A 15,475-nucleotide genomic window follows, 5' to 3' on the forward strand; every position below is an offset into this window, starting at 1 on the left:
AGACAAATATTAAATATTAGTTGTATGCTTAAAGAACAGTTTTTGAACTTAAAGAACCACATTGACTCAAAATGGAACCTGCAAAAAAGATAAATATTGATATTAGTTATATGCTTAAGGAAGGGGACCTGCAAAAAATAATATCTTATTAGTCATAGACTTAAGCACATTTTTTGTCAAATAATTTATAACTTACTTGCATGAAACTGAAAGTGTTTTTTTCCATGTTTACTCAAAAGAGAACCTGAAAAAGGTAATTATCAAATATTAATCATAGACTTAATCACACTTTTTTTAATCAAATATTTTATCACTTACTTATCAGTGCATTTTTCAAGTTTTTCCTTGGGGGGGGGGGATTGCGCATTTGAGACATTTTTGCTCGAAAATTTGTCCATTTGGTGTACTTTTGTTTTTATGGCTGTGCGATTTAATGAACTAAATGGCTATAACTATCTAACTTGAAGGTTAGATAGTATATTTAGAACTCTTCTAAATATCCGTTAGTATATTTAGAACTCTTCGAAGGATTCTCTGTAGACTAGGTTTGTACAATTTTGCTTGGAATGCATTTTCTGTACTTGAAGACCAAATTACTAAAAAAATTTCACTACTGTCTTCCTGCTTCGTGCGCTTTGAACAATGTTGTTGACTACTCTGCAATGAAAAAGAGCATCGTCACATTAATTTCTTTATTTGTTTTCAATTTATTAATTTTATTTTAATTAATTAACTTTATGTCTCTGAAAATATCACTAAATATGCAAAAAAAATCAGCCGCCTCAAAATAATAAAAAACACAAATGGTTGGTTTTGTCACCATCATTTAGTACGAACTTGTTTTGCATTTAAGAAATAATTGTGTCATTTAAATAGATGACTCAAAATTGTGTTTAATAGTTGCGTTTTTCCCACCATTCCCTTTCTGTTTTCGTTCCTTCAAGCTCATTTAGTGCCTAAATGTAAGAACACCCCAGAGTATTTCACAATTACTCCTCTACGATATACAACATTGCTTTTAATCTGTTGGTAGAAGAAATTAATTCGGTAAAGACGTTCAGAGGAAGTCTTTACGTGGAAAAAAAAGGAAAATTTTTCTTCTTTTCTGTTTTACTGCTTAGCATTTTGTCATCAACGTGTAGTATGTTGTCATCATTTTAGTAGGATTCAAATTTTGGTTAGCTCTTGCATTTTCCAATATCGCCATTAAGGAAGAGTGCATCTTCGGCTTTTTATTTTATTTTGATCATTTAAACACTTGTCTTATTAGATATCCTGTATTTATTAAGATTACAGAATAAATATTATGGTTGCAGTTGTCTCGTGATTTTTTTTCGATTTGGATGAGCTAACGACGAGAATGTAAGCGCTCTATACTATATTCTGTTTAAAAGACTGAGACTGTTTTTATAGTTAATACAATAGCAGCTACTTAAAAAAGGGTGATGCCTCCCGTGCATTTCTTTTTGCAGGGGTCATCCTATAGAACTGATGGTTGTGCAAAGCTGGATAGAGCTCATTTGATGTCAAGTTCTTGTTTTAGTTTATTTTTAAGAACCCTAACCGATCAAAGAGCAAGCTAACGAATAATCGAAACTGATGGTTGTGCAAAGCTGGATAGAGCTCATTTGATGTCAAATTCTTGTTTTAGTGTATTTTTAAGAGCCCTAACTGATCAAAGAGCAAGCTAACGAATAATCGAAGCTAATCCACAAAAAGGGCTTTTCTCTTATACGGTTAATCTTTGCAAATACGTCCCTTCCGGTTCTTTTAAGAGTATCTTTAAAGCATAAAAATTTTTTTTGAGCCTTTCTGTTTTGACTACGTGTTAGGCTTCTGATAGGCGATGGAAGACGGTAATATTTGTCAAGCGAAAACAACCAAGCAACGTTGCTATGCAAATTCCGGCTGGTGTTCTTGAATTACATCTTCTCTCCTTCGCTAGAAAGTCCCAGAAATCACAGAATTTTACTAGTGAGTAAACAGGAAGCTTTTATTTATTTAAGCACAATTCCGCCAGTGGAAAAAATGATAGTTTTAATTTCCAAGTGAACCAAATAGTTTCTCATTTAAAGTTTTTTGGGCGTCATCAAGTCCTGTTGCTGAAGCGAAATACAACTGCAGTTAGTAACTTTCCTCTACAGTGTTTTATTGGAAATTGATACCTTTTATAGATGTACTGTAAACATAGTACTAAGCACTGTAGGAAAAAATTGTTATCATAGGGATACAGAATATAAACGTGTTAGGGAAACAATTTTACCAGCCCAAGTAATGATTCTTTCAAATTTTATCCGGAACGGAATTGAACTGAATGGGGTGCTACCATTTCATCTAACCGTCACATGCACTAAACGTCATTTCCTCGACAAGAAAAATCCGTCAGAACATCGTGAGTCACAATTGCCACCCGTCAGAACATCGACAGTCATAACATCGAAACGTCATAACATTTAAAACAATTTTAGATATTATGACGTGTCGATGTTATGACTGTCGGCGTTCTGATGGATTTTCGTTATGAAAAAAGTTTATAAGTTTATATAATAGTAATAAGTATATAATAGTTTTGAAACAAATTTTGGCTATATATTTGCACATCAGGGGGGGGGGGAAGCATAGCATATATTAAACACGTAATATAACCTAACCTAGGTACCTGTTCCCCCCAAAACCCCAAAAAACTAAAGTTTTAAAAATTTAGATGTTATGACGTGTCGATGTTATGACTGTCGACGTTCTGACGGTTAGTGGTTTTGACGGATTTTCGTTATGGACAAATTTCTAGATGTTATGACTGTCGACGTTCTGACGGGTAGCGATTGTGACTGTCGATGTCCTAACGTGTCGATGTTCTGACAGATTTTTTGTCGATGTTATGACGGATTTTATCGATGTCCTGACGGTAGTGGCCCTGATGTTTCGATGTCCTGACGCCTTCCCAACTGAATAGTGCCCACGAAACAACGTTTTATTTCGATGATATAAAAAATTCGGCCGCCAAAGCGAAATTCACCTGTTGCCGGGACCTACCTCTGTAGCTGATGATGGGGATTACGTTTTTAAAGCTGATCCTACTGTAGATTCTGCCAACCATAGGAAAGAATTTACCAAACATGATCAGAAACAGAAATAATCGTATTGGTAAAATATGTACATTTCTAGAGACGATCCTATTTTAGACGCTGAGTTGAACGCCATAAAGACACAATTCTGCCAAACAGAGCTACAAATTTGCCAAACCTGAACAGAAACAGAAGTAAATAGATAAGTCAATTACATAATTGACTTATCTATTTAATTGACATAATTGACCACTAGGCTATCGCCATCATACGCCATCTATGTTATGTCAAGAGTTACTGTGCCTGAGTTTGCTTGTTTGCTGTTTATGGGATAAAGCTATTGCATTACTTTTAGGTTGTTTTCGTATTGATTTGTACCCTCTAATAGATAGGTTTATAGTTAAATTTAAATTGAGAGTCCTTCTCCAATTTCTAGAATAGGTCTTTCTCTCTCGGCATTTTCATCAGTACTATTTTTTTTCTCAAGTTGACTGGGATACTATCTATATCGCCAATTTCATATAGCGCCATCTTTGTTCCCATATCATTAAGGTGCTAATTTTTTACTGGGAACAAGCAGAAGAGGGGAAGGAACCCCCCGAAAGCGCCGCATTGTACCCGCTGGTATTCAGTTACCCGCAAATTGCAGGAAAAAGATAAGGGGTTCCTTACGCTTCCCTTGTTCCTGGGTGATTTCAGTATTCTCTAATGACTATTTGCTCCACCCCCGGCTACTCTGATTGGACTACGCTCTGTTATTTTGCATCTGAATCTGACCGCCCACTGATTTTGCTTACTACGACAGAAGCCATTTCATTCCGAAAGGAAAATGAGCGGTGTGAAGCCAGACTTAGTATATAGCCCGGTTTTGAAATTCGTCTTCTGAGCAATCTAAGCGGGTAACAAGTATGATGAAATAGTGGCGAAGGCAGTACAGTATTTCAAAGCTGATATGCTGACTAAGACAAAGGATGAATTATGGTAGTTAGCCGCTATATCTACTCATTCTACAGATCGTGTTAAGCCCCAGGACATGGTTGCTGATCTGATAAGAGCCATTCGGACTTGTGACGAGAAGAGAATAGTCCTCCCCAAGTTTGTAATCTATGAGCTTGACGAGGTACCCATACTCTCGGGGGTGGTTATCGCCCCACTGACTCGCCTGGTCAATGAGCTTCATTCTACTGTGGACGATCTTATTAAACACCTAAGCTTGTTCAGATCGGCACAAAATAAGGCTAGTGCGACTGCGGGTGCAAATGCAACAAACCCTCGGGATACAGCAAAACCTTCTTACTCTGTGATTCTCAAACAATCTCTGAAAGGATTCAAAAAGCCCGACAGTCGCAAGGAGTATCTTGAGGACCTTGCTGAGGATTGCTGCACTCATATAGTGAACCTGAGGCCTCTTAGCAAAGAGTGGTGCGTGATACTTGATGACAAAGATGCAGCAAAATCTCTTGCTGAAACGTTAAAGAGTGCTACAGACAGTGATGTTCGGCTGAAGACCCCCGCTCATTGTGGTATTATAAGACATGTTGCCGATGAGGTGGCACAAAACGATCTATGTTCCATGATTAGGAATTGCACGAAAGTCGAGAGAATTCGATAAACTCGCTTATACAACCTTGTCTTTGAAAGTAAGTACGATTTACGAGTAGCAATGAACAACCCTGTAACTCAGGGCTATGAGAGCTTCCGAATAGACACGTATTGGCATTTGCCAATGAGGTGTTTATAGTGCCAAGAGTACGGTCACGCTGCTAAGGACTGTAAACACGCTACTCGCTGTTCCTGTTGCAGTGGCAATCATGCGAACAATAAAGATAAACCCTGCAATGCTGCGCTGAAATGTGCTCTATGTAAGCAGACAGACCTTCCGTGCTACAGTGTTAAGTGCCCGGAGCCAGAAAGCTCATGATGAAGCCATGATCAACTCTGAGAGTGTCTTCGTAGAATCTGAATGGTGGTGTAGTCAATAAACTCCCACTGATTGAAAGCTTGATGTCTTGCAACGACGTTTTGTGTCTACAAGAACATTTTCTTTCAGCCGACTTGCTTTCCCTGTTAACAGAACTCGCCTTTACGGGGTGCCAGCTAAGAATTCGGAGAGAGGAAGACCTTTCGGCGGACTGACGATACTAATCAGTTCTCACCTTTTGGCATCAGTATTTAGAACGAGTGTTTCATTGGCATAAAAGTTGCAAATCTGATAGTATATTGCTGCTACTTACTAACTGACTACAAGAACTTGGTTTCCGAAGAAAAGTTCTCCCGTGCAACAATAAAGCTTGCTAAATCTTTGCAGCAGTGTGCCTATGTATCTCATCGTGTTATCCTTGCCGGGGACGTGAACTGCGACCTCTCAGTGCCAGATCACTCAAGATCGTAAATGCTTCCGTCTGCTCTGTCCAATCTGTATGTTGTCCCAAATGACCGTTCGTATAGCCTACTATATGCCGCTCTGCTCGAACGGCTTGACTGCGAATGGCTCAAGCCATATGGACTTTAGCATATCGGTGTCTTACCATTTACCATTCTCCAACTCTTTTGTTATTGATAGTGATCTCTTTAAAAAAAGATGAAAAGAAACGGAAGTGGGAATTCAAATGTGACCGGAAGAAAATAAATGCTGTTGTATATAAAGCCACACTTGAAAAAATTAAGGTCCCTTTCCAACTGCTGCAACAATCCTCAGACCTCACCGAGCCGGAGAAAAAAATTCTAATCAATATTTACTGTAATGAAATCACACATGCAATGCGTTGTGCTCAGCGTTGTGCCGTTCCTGTACGTATTGTTTGTTTGAGTTCAGAAATACCTGGCTGGTCGATTAATCTGGCTTTACAGCAAAGTTGCAAATGTGCAAATGTGCAAAGTTTTGGCACCAAATATGGAATGATTGCGGCCGGCCGAAATCTGGTGCCGTTAATGACATACAGTTATATACCAAACTTCGTTTTACTAAGTGTCTTGCCAATCACAAAGCGGATATTATTGACTGCAGGAGAGAGCGTCTTGCAACTAACCCAAATGAAATTTGGATATTCATTGGGGGAAAAAAGTCGCTTCAGAGCTTCCAAGTGATAGTGACTGGACCCACTGTTTCACCAGCGAATTCTCTCCACCTGATCCAGTGTTAGAAACCCGCTATGAGTCACTAATAGTGGATAGTCTAGTAGATACCGAATCAGATATTGTTTTATAGTTACGGCCTCTGATATTTATAGTGCTATCATTCACCTTCAAAAAAATTTCTTGCGTGGTTATGATGAATTATTTGGTTTTCATTTATTACATGCAAGTGATTAGCTGCTGAAGCATCTACATTTGCTTTACCGAATCATTTTTAGTTCTGGCATTGTCCCCGATTATCTTTGTGTCGGTACATGGAGTCCTGTTCCGAAAAAAGGTAAAGATAGACGGCAATGCTGTTCCTATAGGCCTATAATAGTTTCTTCGGTTCTGTGTAAATTACTGGAGTTACTAGTGATTAAGGACATAAATAAAACTTGTTGAACTCCGGACAACCAGCTTGGATTTAAGGAAGGCTATAGTCAAGAACACGTGCGTTATATACTTGCCAACGTTCTTATGGATATAGAGAATAGTGGCGAGTTTCTCGTCCTTGCGGCTCATGATGTCTCTCGTGCTTTCAATTCTAGTGTGCACTCCTATTTGCTGTATAGTGTGCAGCAGCGAAGTCTCAATCGTTCTATTGTGCGGGTGTTTAAAAATCTATATGCGAGATTATGTATTGTCGTGAAAGTACCTACACGTGATTGTTACGTGATGTGTAAAGCTGTAATTCGGGTTTGAAATGGAATCCATCATGGTGGGGTAACTTCGCCACAATTATAAAATCCCAGCACGGTTGCAACCCAGAAAAAGGCTAGAGCTAGTTTCATTTTTAAATGTTTGGACTTTTCCGTTCTCACTTACACTGACAACATCCTGAATTTAAGTAGAACTGTATCGTCTGTTGAGGAGAATTTGTCTGTGCTTAGTAAGGGTTATGCCAAAATTGGTCTCAATTTTAATGCTTCGAAGAGCGAGGTCCTTGCTTTCGGCAAATCTGTTGGTAATGTTGGATGCGTACAGTTAGGAAATCAGGGTGTTCAGTTATCTACTTGTATTAAGTCTCTCGGTTTTCCGATAGGGGATAGTGTAAAAACTATAAGGGCTCTCCTTATCGCTCATCTAAGTGAGAAACTTAGAAAAGTGTTTGGTGTGCTAATTTGCTGTAAAACTTGCTACAGCAGGCGTATTCTCACCCGTGTCTACGACGCTTTTGCGATTCCTCATGTTCTCGCATTGACTCCATTTTGGAATATGTTTACGGCTACTGATAAAAAGACTATTAGATCCGTACATTTTCGTTTCGCGAAATTTCTCTTGTGTATACCCCTATGGCCTAGAAACAGAAGACAAGTGTCACCCTACGGGTTAACTGAGCCACTAACCATGGCTAAGCAGCGTCGCGGTCGTAATTTTTCTGTGCTTGATAGGACAAACAACCTCCATCCTGCTATGTGTTAGTAGAAATATTTGAATCTGTTCTCGGTAGTATAGTTTTCTTTGTGAGTGCGTTCATCTTTTTTTTTGTCTTCTGATCTACTCCATATTGAACCCTATTGTGTTTTTTTTGGGCAATAAAGACCTTGATTGATTGATTGATAAAGTTTTTTTTGGTCAGCAATGTAAAATCCGGCTGTCGAAATGGAGTACACTTAGTGCCAGAACCTACACCTCTATAGTTATTGATTGAAAATATGGCTTTTTACAGATGATTCTATTTTAGGATCAGAGAAAATCAACATAGGGACATAATTCTACCCAATCAGAGAAACGGAATTTTAAAATTTGATTCGAAACAAAATTGATTCGAATAGTCACCCTCATAAAGGCTTTTTTTCTTGATAGTGTAAAATCTAGCTGGCGAAGTGACATTCCCTGATTTTCTGAACCTACCTCAACAGTTTTTATTGAAACAATGTTCATTTTTATAGATGATCCTACTGTAGATGGAGAGCTGAACGCTATCGGGACTTCAGAAGACAAAAATTTTATGAAGTTTAAAGATCTAATCAAACACAATCAAGATCAAGTAATTAGGTACAACAAAACGAAACCTCTTTGGGTCTCAGACAAAAATATCCCTAGTGAAACAGACATAGCTAAATGTCAGTATTGCAACGGAAAACGAATATTTGAATTTCAGGTTAGTAGTTCTCTTGCATATTTATTAAATAGCTAACTTCAAATTTTGGATGGGTCAGATGATGTTTTGTAATAGCCTGTTTTTACATAATACCAAATCCGGTTTTATTTAAATTAAAAGAAATTTTTTTTTCGAGAATTCCGAAAAAAATAATAAGAATATCCAAAATTGAAATCTTGAGCCAGTTGAATTTATAGATGGAAAATCATTTTTTTTGTAGTTTCATAGTGGCTCGTAGGCTCCTTTTCAGTTTTCTAGCTGTTTTAAAGAAATTCGCGAAATACCTTGAATAACCATTGGAGTAAAACAAAACATATTTTAGAAGCTATTAAAAAACAAAAACGATTTATTTAGTCTCCAATCCTGTTTTCCGATTGTAATCCCAATGAAAAACTTTGTTTATTGTAGATTTTGGAATGATGAGTGTAAATAAAATTTTTTTGACGGTAAATGACCAAAATAAGGGGTCCACCACCAGTATTAGTCCAAGGCGCTCAAAGAAAACTGTCTTCTGTATGCTGGAAAAAATACAAATTTTTAAATCTCAAGACATGTTTTAGAACTATGTAACTGCAAAGCAAAGAATTTTGTGTAGTTAAAATGGCAAAACGTGTATCTATCTTAAATTTGAAGAGCCTTCCTGTTATACTTAACAAAGACAAACTGGTGCTTATGTTGATAGTACTATCACAAGTAGAATTTCGAAAGTTTTCCGAAAGAGTGTTATGAAGATAAGGTGAAAAGGAAGAAGAGGAAGAAAGAAGGGTAAAGGCTGAAAAATATTCCCGAAAATGTCAGTTTTTCTCTCGAATTTTAAAGATTTCTAAACGGATTTCTAGACGGTTCTACTATTGTCTTTTTTCAGAGGGATAGAGAGAGAGACGGGGGGGCGGGAAGTTTCTGAATACAGGGCCATATCCAGGAGGGTTTCCCGGTTTGACCCCCCCCCCTCCTCTTCTGAAACATTTCGTTGATTCGTAGAGGTGAAAAAAGCTATTTCCCAATAAATGAAACATGTTTTTTCGACTCGTAAATTGGTCTTAAAAAAATTGGTAAACATTTTTATTTGAAACCATTAGGCAAAATCCATGGAAGGTATCATTCTTTTGGAATTACTTCTTCATTCTTTGTTCATTCTTCTGCAATCATCCCGTATATGAGGGGGGCGGCCCCTTCCTGCTCCCTCGCTTTTTCCGTTAAGATTTGAATATTTTTCAAAATTCTTTAAGAAAGACTGCTCAAAGACAAGGGTAGTTGAATTTGAAGGAGAAGTATTTTTTAAAGAACTTTAAGACTTTAGCGTAAAGAGTGAGGGTTGAGGAAGGGAAAAAAAGAAGAGGAAAAAAACAGGAAATTATTTTTGATATATGGGACTCACATATTGTTTTGATGGTTTTAGAGCACGATGTGTTAGTTGGTTTTTTGTTTGAGTAAGTTTTAGAGTGTGATTGTTTTGTTTGAATAGGAGGTCCCTGACAAGGAGTTTTGAACTTTCTTTTGAAATGTGGAAATTGTAGATCAGTAAAAAAAGGATGCATTATTGTCGACTTCTACAGTGGTTTTCCTCTTTTTTTCCCATAATTTGCTTTCCTTCTTAATTTTAGCTTGCAATGGAACAAGGATCAGGCCAAAAATGAACAAAATAAGAATAAAAGTCAACTAATTCATTGAATAGAAGTAAATACATGGAAAGAACATGTTCCACTTGTTATGAAGCACAATGGCTTTATTCCCTTTTCATAAAGATGTCTCGAAAACATTTTTAGCAATCGATGTGTGCAATTCTACAAGGTCCCAGTTTTACCCACAAGTTGATTTTTTTTTTATAATAGCACTAAAAAGAAACGGTTGAACTGAGTTTTTCTGTGGCTTGGTAGTTTTGAAAACCTCTTTTGAAAACAATTGTTCAGTCTGTAATTTGTCAACCTCCGAGCCCCTTTTATGTTTTTTGTGCTTGGCCCAGGATATCGACCCTAAAGTTACTGTTATAAAGACGTGGTCTGAATTCACTAATTTTTTTTAGATACATTTATGAATGTTGCTGTGGACAGAACTGTAGCTATTGACGGAGTTGAAGGATGTCATTATGCAAGATGTGTTAGTATACGAGCAAAAGGAATAAGGGGATCTAATTATATCTAAAGTTGGTCCAAATAACCCCCTCATTTAGAGCAAGAAACAGTTCAGCCTATTAATTAACTTTTTCAGGCACCTCGTCTTCTCTGAAAATATTTAAACTTTCCAAGTCCTACAGTTCAAAGCTTTGTATTATGCTAGTAACCATTCCCTAAAAACTTCATTCTTTGCATGACCATCCCCAAGGAATGCACCACTTGTCAGCTTGTGGTACAGAGTTGACACTTCCTTTATAAGTACAAATCCTTTACCGCAGGTCTATAATACTTCCTTTGTACATCCATTTCTTCTTGTATCTTTCTCCTTCTAGGCTGGATATTTTACTGGCCAACACTTTACTGTGTTCACTGTCTTTTTCTCTATTTTAGGTTATGCCACAGCTTCTAAATAGTTTGAACCTTGATCCATCAAAGGAGCCACTAGATTGGGGCACACTTGCTATTTTTACTTGTGAAAACAATTGTGACGAAGGCCCGAATTACAAAGAAGAGTTTATTTGGAAGCAAGATTTTGTAAATGAAACACAATAATAAATGCACATTTTGCCTCCTACACATGCCCATTTGTCTTATTTTGTTTTCTATTTGTTCATAGAAGTGTAAATTTACTTTTCAGTCAAAAGGATATTGGGGATGATTGTGATTCGAGTACAAACCAACGCGAATTTGCAATTCCTCGTAACACGGATAACATGTGTTAATCCGTGCTAACGGATTAACACGGATAATTTGAAATTTCACGTAAACCAGATAAGAGTCGTAATTTTTGGTGTCGTGCCCTGGACCTTCATGTTCAATAACTTTGAAATTCAAGAACCGGAAGACATTATTTCCCAAACACACTACGTTTTAGTCTTCCAAAATCCACAAAAAAGGGGTTCTGCTACCCCTTATTGTTGCTTCTTGTAGCTCTTCACCTGCCAGATTAGGAAGATGATTGTCCAAAGTTTTTCTTCCTCATATATATAGGGAAAGCTCTTATATTAAAAATCTGTTCAGCTTGTGGAAAAGCTAAAAGATTTTATACAAAAACGTCCGATTTTTTTTATGCTATCTCTATCTGCTATCTTAATCTCCTCAGATAGTAAAAAATCAGAACTAGTTCTTCAAGGGAAATTCGAGGATAATATTATGGGTATATGGAACTCCATTATGGATATTGTACGCATTTGTAATATTTGTTACTTATGCTTCCAATAAAAAAGAAAGAATCAAAATCACCTAAACTATAGGCCATCCAATGGGCAGTAGCATTTTCACATTTTTGGCCGCTTTTTGTATGGAATATATCAAAGCCTACTTTGAAGACTTTTCCTCTAGAGCCGTGAGCCTCCCAACGTGGGACGCAAGGCCCAACGGTAGGGCATGGCAATACTTTGGTGGGTCATGGGCAGGGCGTGCACTCTTTAGCTGCATTTTAGCGCCTTAATTTTAGCGTCACATTTACATGCTTTTAAAGAGCAAAAAATATATATGAAAGTATTGCAATGACGTCATACATTATATAAAAGGTTTTGTATTCACACAATGTTTTCCATTCGTCTAAAATATGCTTAGAGGACGACCCGAAAAAAGATGACAAATTAATGGCCTTTGAAGCTTCCTTCCGGTGAATACGGGTAAATTTTGAATAACAAATTTTAAATACCACGAGGCGGACATTAGAATTTCAGAAAAGCCTAGATGGGACAAGAGCCAAAATCGGTTGGAAACCACTGCTCTATAATCGTTTTTGGGGTTGGTTTGTGGACGATGTTATTTCTGTATGGAATCATGGAGAGACGTCACTTGGGATGTTCTTTACATATCTTAACGCTCCAGATTCCAATCTCCATTTCACCTTGTAACTAGAAGATAATTATAACTTGCCTTCCTGGACGTTTTAATTTTTAAAAAATCTTTCAGTTTGCAGTTCTCCATATATAGAAAACCTACACCCAATGATAGATACTTAGGCTACTCTTTTCTTCCAACCAATCTCTGTGTGTAAACAGAGGAGTATTCTTAGTTGACTGAGTACGACAAACATGTTTTGGAATTCAGATAGTCCCAAATTTGAACTATATCAAGGAAAATTTAGTTTGCAACGGTGATCGCATCAAATTGCTAGACTCTTTTGTAGAAAAAAAGGGTTGAAAAGCAGCATCAAACCCAAAGTATCCAGTTGGCAGTATCCCTATGGAGGGCTGTAAGAAAATATTCACTCTTTTATTCTGCATTTTGAAACTGAGTGATGAACTGGGAAGAAGATTAATAAAAACGTGACCCTAATGTCAGCTTTGAAAATTTAAACAAAATACAGAGTTTTCCAATTACAGCAAGGTCAAAAGCAGCCCATTCTGGGTAGTGGCTGTATATCGGACAATCCAAACCCTATTTTTATTGTTTCTACATTGGAAGAACCCATCAACAATTAGAAAAGGGTTTAACTCAACAGAAATTTTCAATCAACAAAACCATGGAATTACGCCAAAGACCATAAAATTTTCATTCCACCTTGGACCAACACGTTTTAGATAGCCCAGACTATTTTGTTTCGCTTAATGACACCCTCTTTTAATGCCCCCGCTCAAGGGCATGACGAGGACGTGATCGCCCCGCCCTCTCCCCTTGGGATTGTATTTTGTAGACTTCTGGATTGTACCTTTATGAAGGGAAAATAAATCCAAACATTTTGTAAACAATTAAATAAAGAAAATAAGATGTATTTTAAAATTTTTCTCAACGCTATTATTAAAATTTGGCTTTACCCTCCTCTCACCGTGTTAAACACAGTTCGTACTATTTAGAAGCTGAACTAGATTCGACACTGTAAGAGTCAAAAGGCCATTTGAAAAGCTTTCTAAAGCATATTCTCAAAATACCCCCCCCCCCCTTCCCTAGTGGGGCTTGGACTCTACATTGAAAAGAACTTGATAAATGGAATTGCTATCTCCTCGCATTAAGTTTTTCCCTATAGCTTAAGCTAGCATATTTTATTCGTTCCATTGGCAACGAAATAATGGAGAAATTTATTTGAAAGAGCTTTTCTTTAGCGTCGCAATTGTAAAGGATATAGAACCAGCTTCTTGTTTTAATTCATCCCAGTTTCTTTACTAGTTAGCTGATATCTCCTTGACGGTTCCAAACAATTATCAATTCATCGCCAAGGCAACAAATTTCTCTAAACAGCTAGAGCCTACAGTGCATGAAATAATAGTAAATTTCCTTGCTCTTTGCAGTTGAAAGGCTCTTGAAGGTAACTCTGAGACAACGTGAGATTATAGTATGTTGCGCAAACATCGAAGCTCGTAGATAGAGAGAAGATTCCGCAATTTTGTTTTGTAATATGTACAAAAAATAATATGATTCAAATACTTCCTACGGTTAGTGGGATTAGTTTATTTGGGAAAGAAAAGTATGTCAGCTACATTCTGGTCCTGTCAGTGTGATTTCCTTTCTTTGTTTACAAAATATAATCAACTTTCTTACACCAATTTATCGTTATGACCTAATATGCCATCTTGCTTTTGTATGAAATTTAAAATGAATAAAATTAAAAAAAAAGTCTCGGTGACGAATCTTGTTCTTTGAATATGGCAATAAACTTTGTCTTGTTGTTTGTCCGAGTTAGGTCAAGTTAAAATTTGTTGGTTTTCTAACGGAAAATTGATGAGAAAAAAGTATGAGGGTCTTTGACCCCTCCACGAGATATTCCTCTGATAATTGCCTTTTGAAAGTTATAAATGCTCTGAAAACCTGAGCAACTTCTGGATAGCCTTGTACTTGCAGAATAGAAATGTTTCCTGAGTTGCTCAGCAAGTCAGAATAAAATTTGCGTTGTATGAAATGTGATTGAAAAGTTTTTAGACTGGGCCTGTGATTAAGAATAGCACAACTGACAAGGAATCGCGGTACATTGTATGAGGTGTTATTGGCAAGTCTTAAGACTGGGTGTGTGAGTAAGAATTGCACTACGAAATCGTGGTGCATTGTATGAGGTGTTATTGGAAAGTTTTAAGATTGGGTCTGTGATTAAGAATAGCACAACTGTCAAGGTGTCGCGATGCATTGTAGGAGGCTTGATTGGGAAGTTTTAAGACTCGGCCTGTGATTAAGAATTGCACTACTGACAAAATATCGTGGTGGATTGTACGAGGTGCTGTCAGAAAGTTATAAGACTGGTTCTGTGACTAAGAATAGCACTTCTCTTAAGGTATCACGGTGCATTGTATGAGGCTTGATTGGGTAGTCTTAAGACTGGGGCTGTGATTAAGAATAGCACAACTGACAATGTATCGCTGTGCATTGTATGAGATGTTATTGGCAAGTCTTAAGACTGGGTCTGTGATTAAGAATTGCCCTACGATATCGCGGTGTATTGTATGAGGTGTTATTGGAAAGTTTTAAGACTGGGTCTGTGATTAAGAATAACACAACTGTCAAGGTGTCGCGGTGCATTGTATGAAGCTTGATTTGGAAGTTTTAAGATTGGGCCTGCGATTAAGAATTGTACTATTGACAAAATATCGTGGTGGATTGTACGAGGTGTTGTCAGAAAGTTGTAAGACTGGTTCTGTGATTGAGAATAGCACTACTCTCAAGGTATCACGGTGCATTGTATGAGGCTTGATTGAGTAGTCTTAAGACTGGGCCTGTGATTCAGAATTGCACTACTGACAAGATATCGCGGTGCATTGTATAAGATGTTATCGGGAAGTTTTAAGACTGGTTCTGTGATTAAGAATAGTACTTTTGACAAGGTATCGCGGTGCATTGTAAGACGTTTTATTGGAAAGTTTTAAGACTGGACCTGTGATTAAGAATTGCACTACTGACAAGATATCACGGTGCATTGTATGAGGTGTTATTGGAAAGTCTTAAGACTGGGTCTGTGATTAAGAATAGCACAACTGTCAAGGTGTCTTGGTGTATTGTATGAGGCTTGATTGGGAAGTTTTAAGACTGGACCTGTGATTAAGAATTGCACTATTGACAAGATATCGCGGTGAATTGTATGAGGTGTTGTCAGAAAGTTATAAGACTGGTTCTGTGATTAAGAATAACACTACTCT

At 37.3% G+C, this 15,475-nt stretch overlaps 1 protein-coding gene across 3 annotated transcripts in view; it reads left to right on the top strand.

Annotated features, from left to right (window-relative positions):
• The window catches only part of LOC148950064 (uS5 assembly chaperone PDCD2-like), a 40,612-nt gene extending 29,638 nt beyond the window's left edge, over nt 1-10,974 (top strand). For all 3 annotated transcript variants that reach the window (XM_089092099.1, XM_089092101.1, XM_089092100.1), the window contains 2 exons: nt 8,075-8,286; nt 10,791-10,974. In XM_089092099.1, the coding sequence (XP_088948225.1) occupies nt 8,075-8,286; nt 10,791-10,952 (374 nt within the window). In that variant the 3' untranslated portion in view covers nt 10,953-10,974. The remainder of the gene's footprint in view (nt 1-8,074; nt 8,287-10,790) is intronic.
• The last annotated feature ends 4,501 nt before the right edge of the window (nt 10,975-15,475 follow it).

Source organism: Artemia sp. Qi Xiang Cuo, chromosome 7 (genome assembly GCF_049724085.1).
Source record: "Artemia sp. Qi Xiang Cuo chromosome 7, ASM4972408v1, whole genome shotgun sequence".
NCBI lineage: Eukaryota > Metazoa > Arthropoda > Branchiopoda > Anostraca > Artemiidae > Artemia > Artemia sp. Qi Xiang Cuo.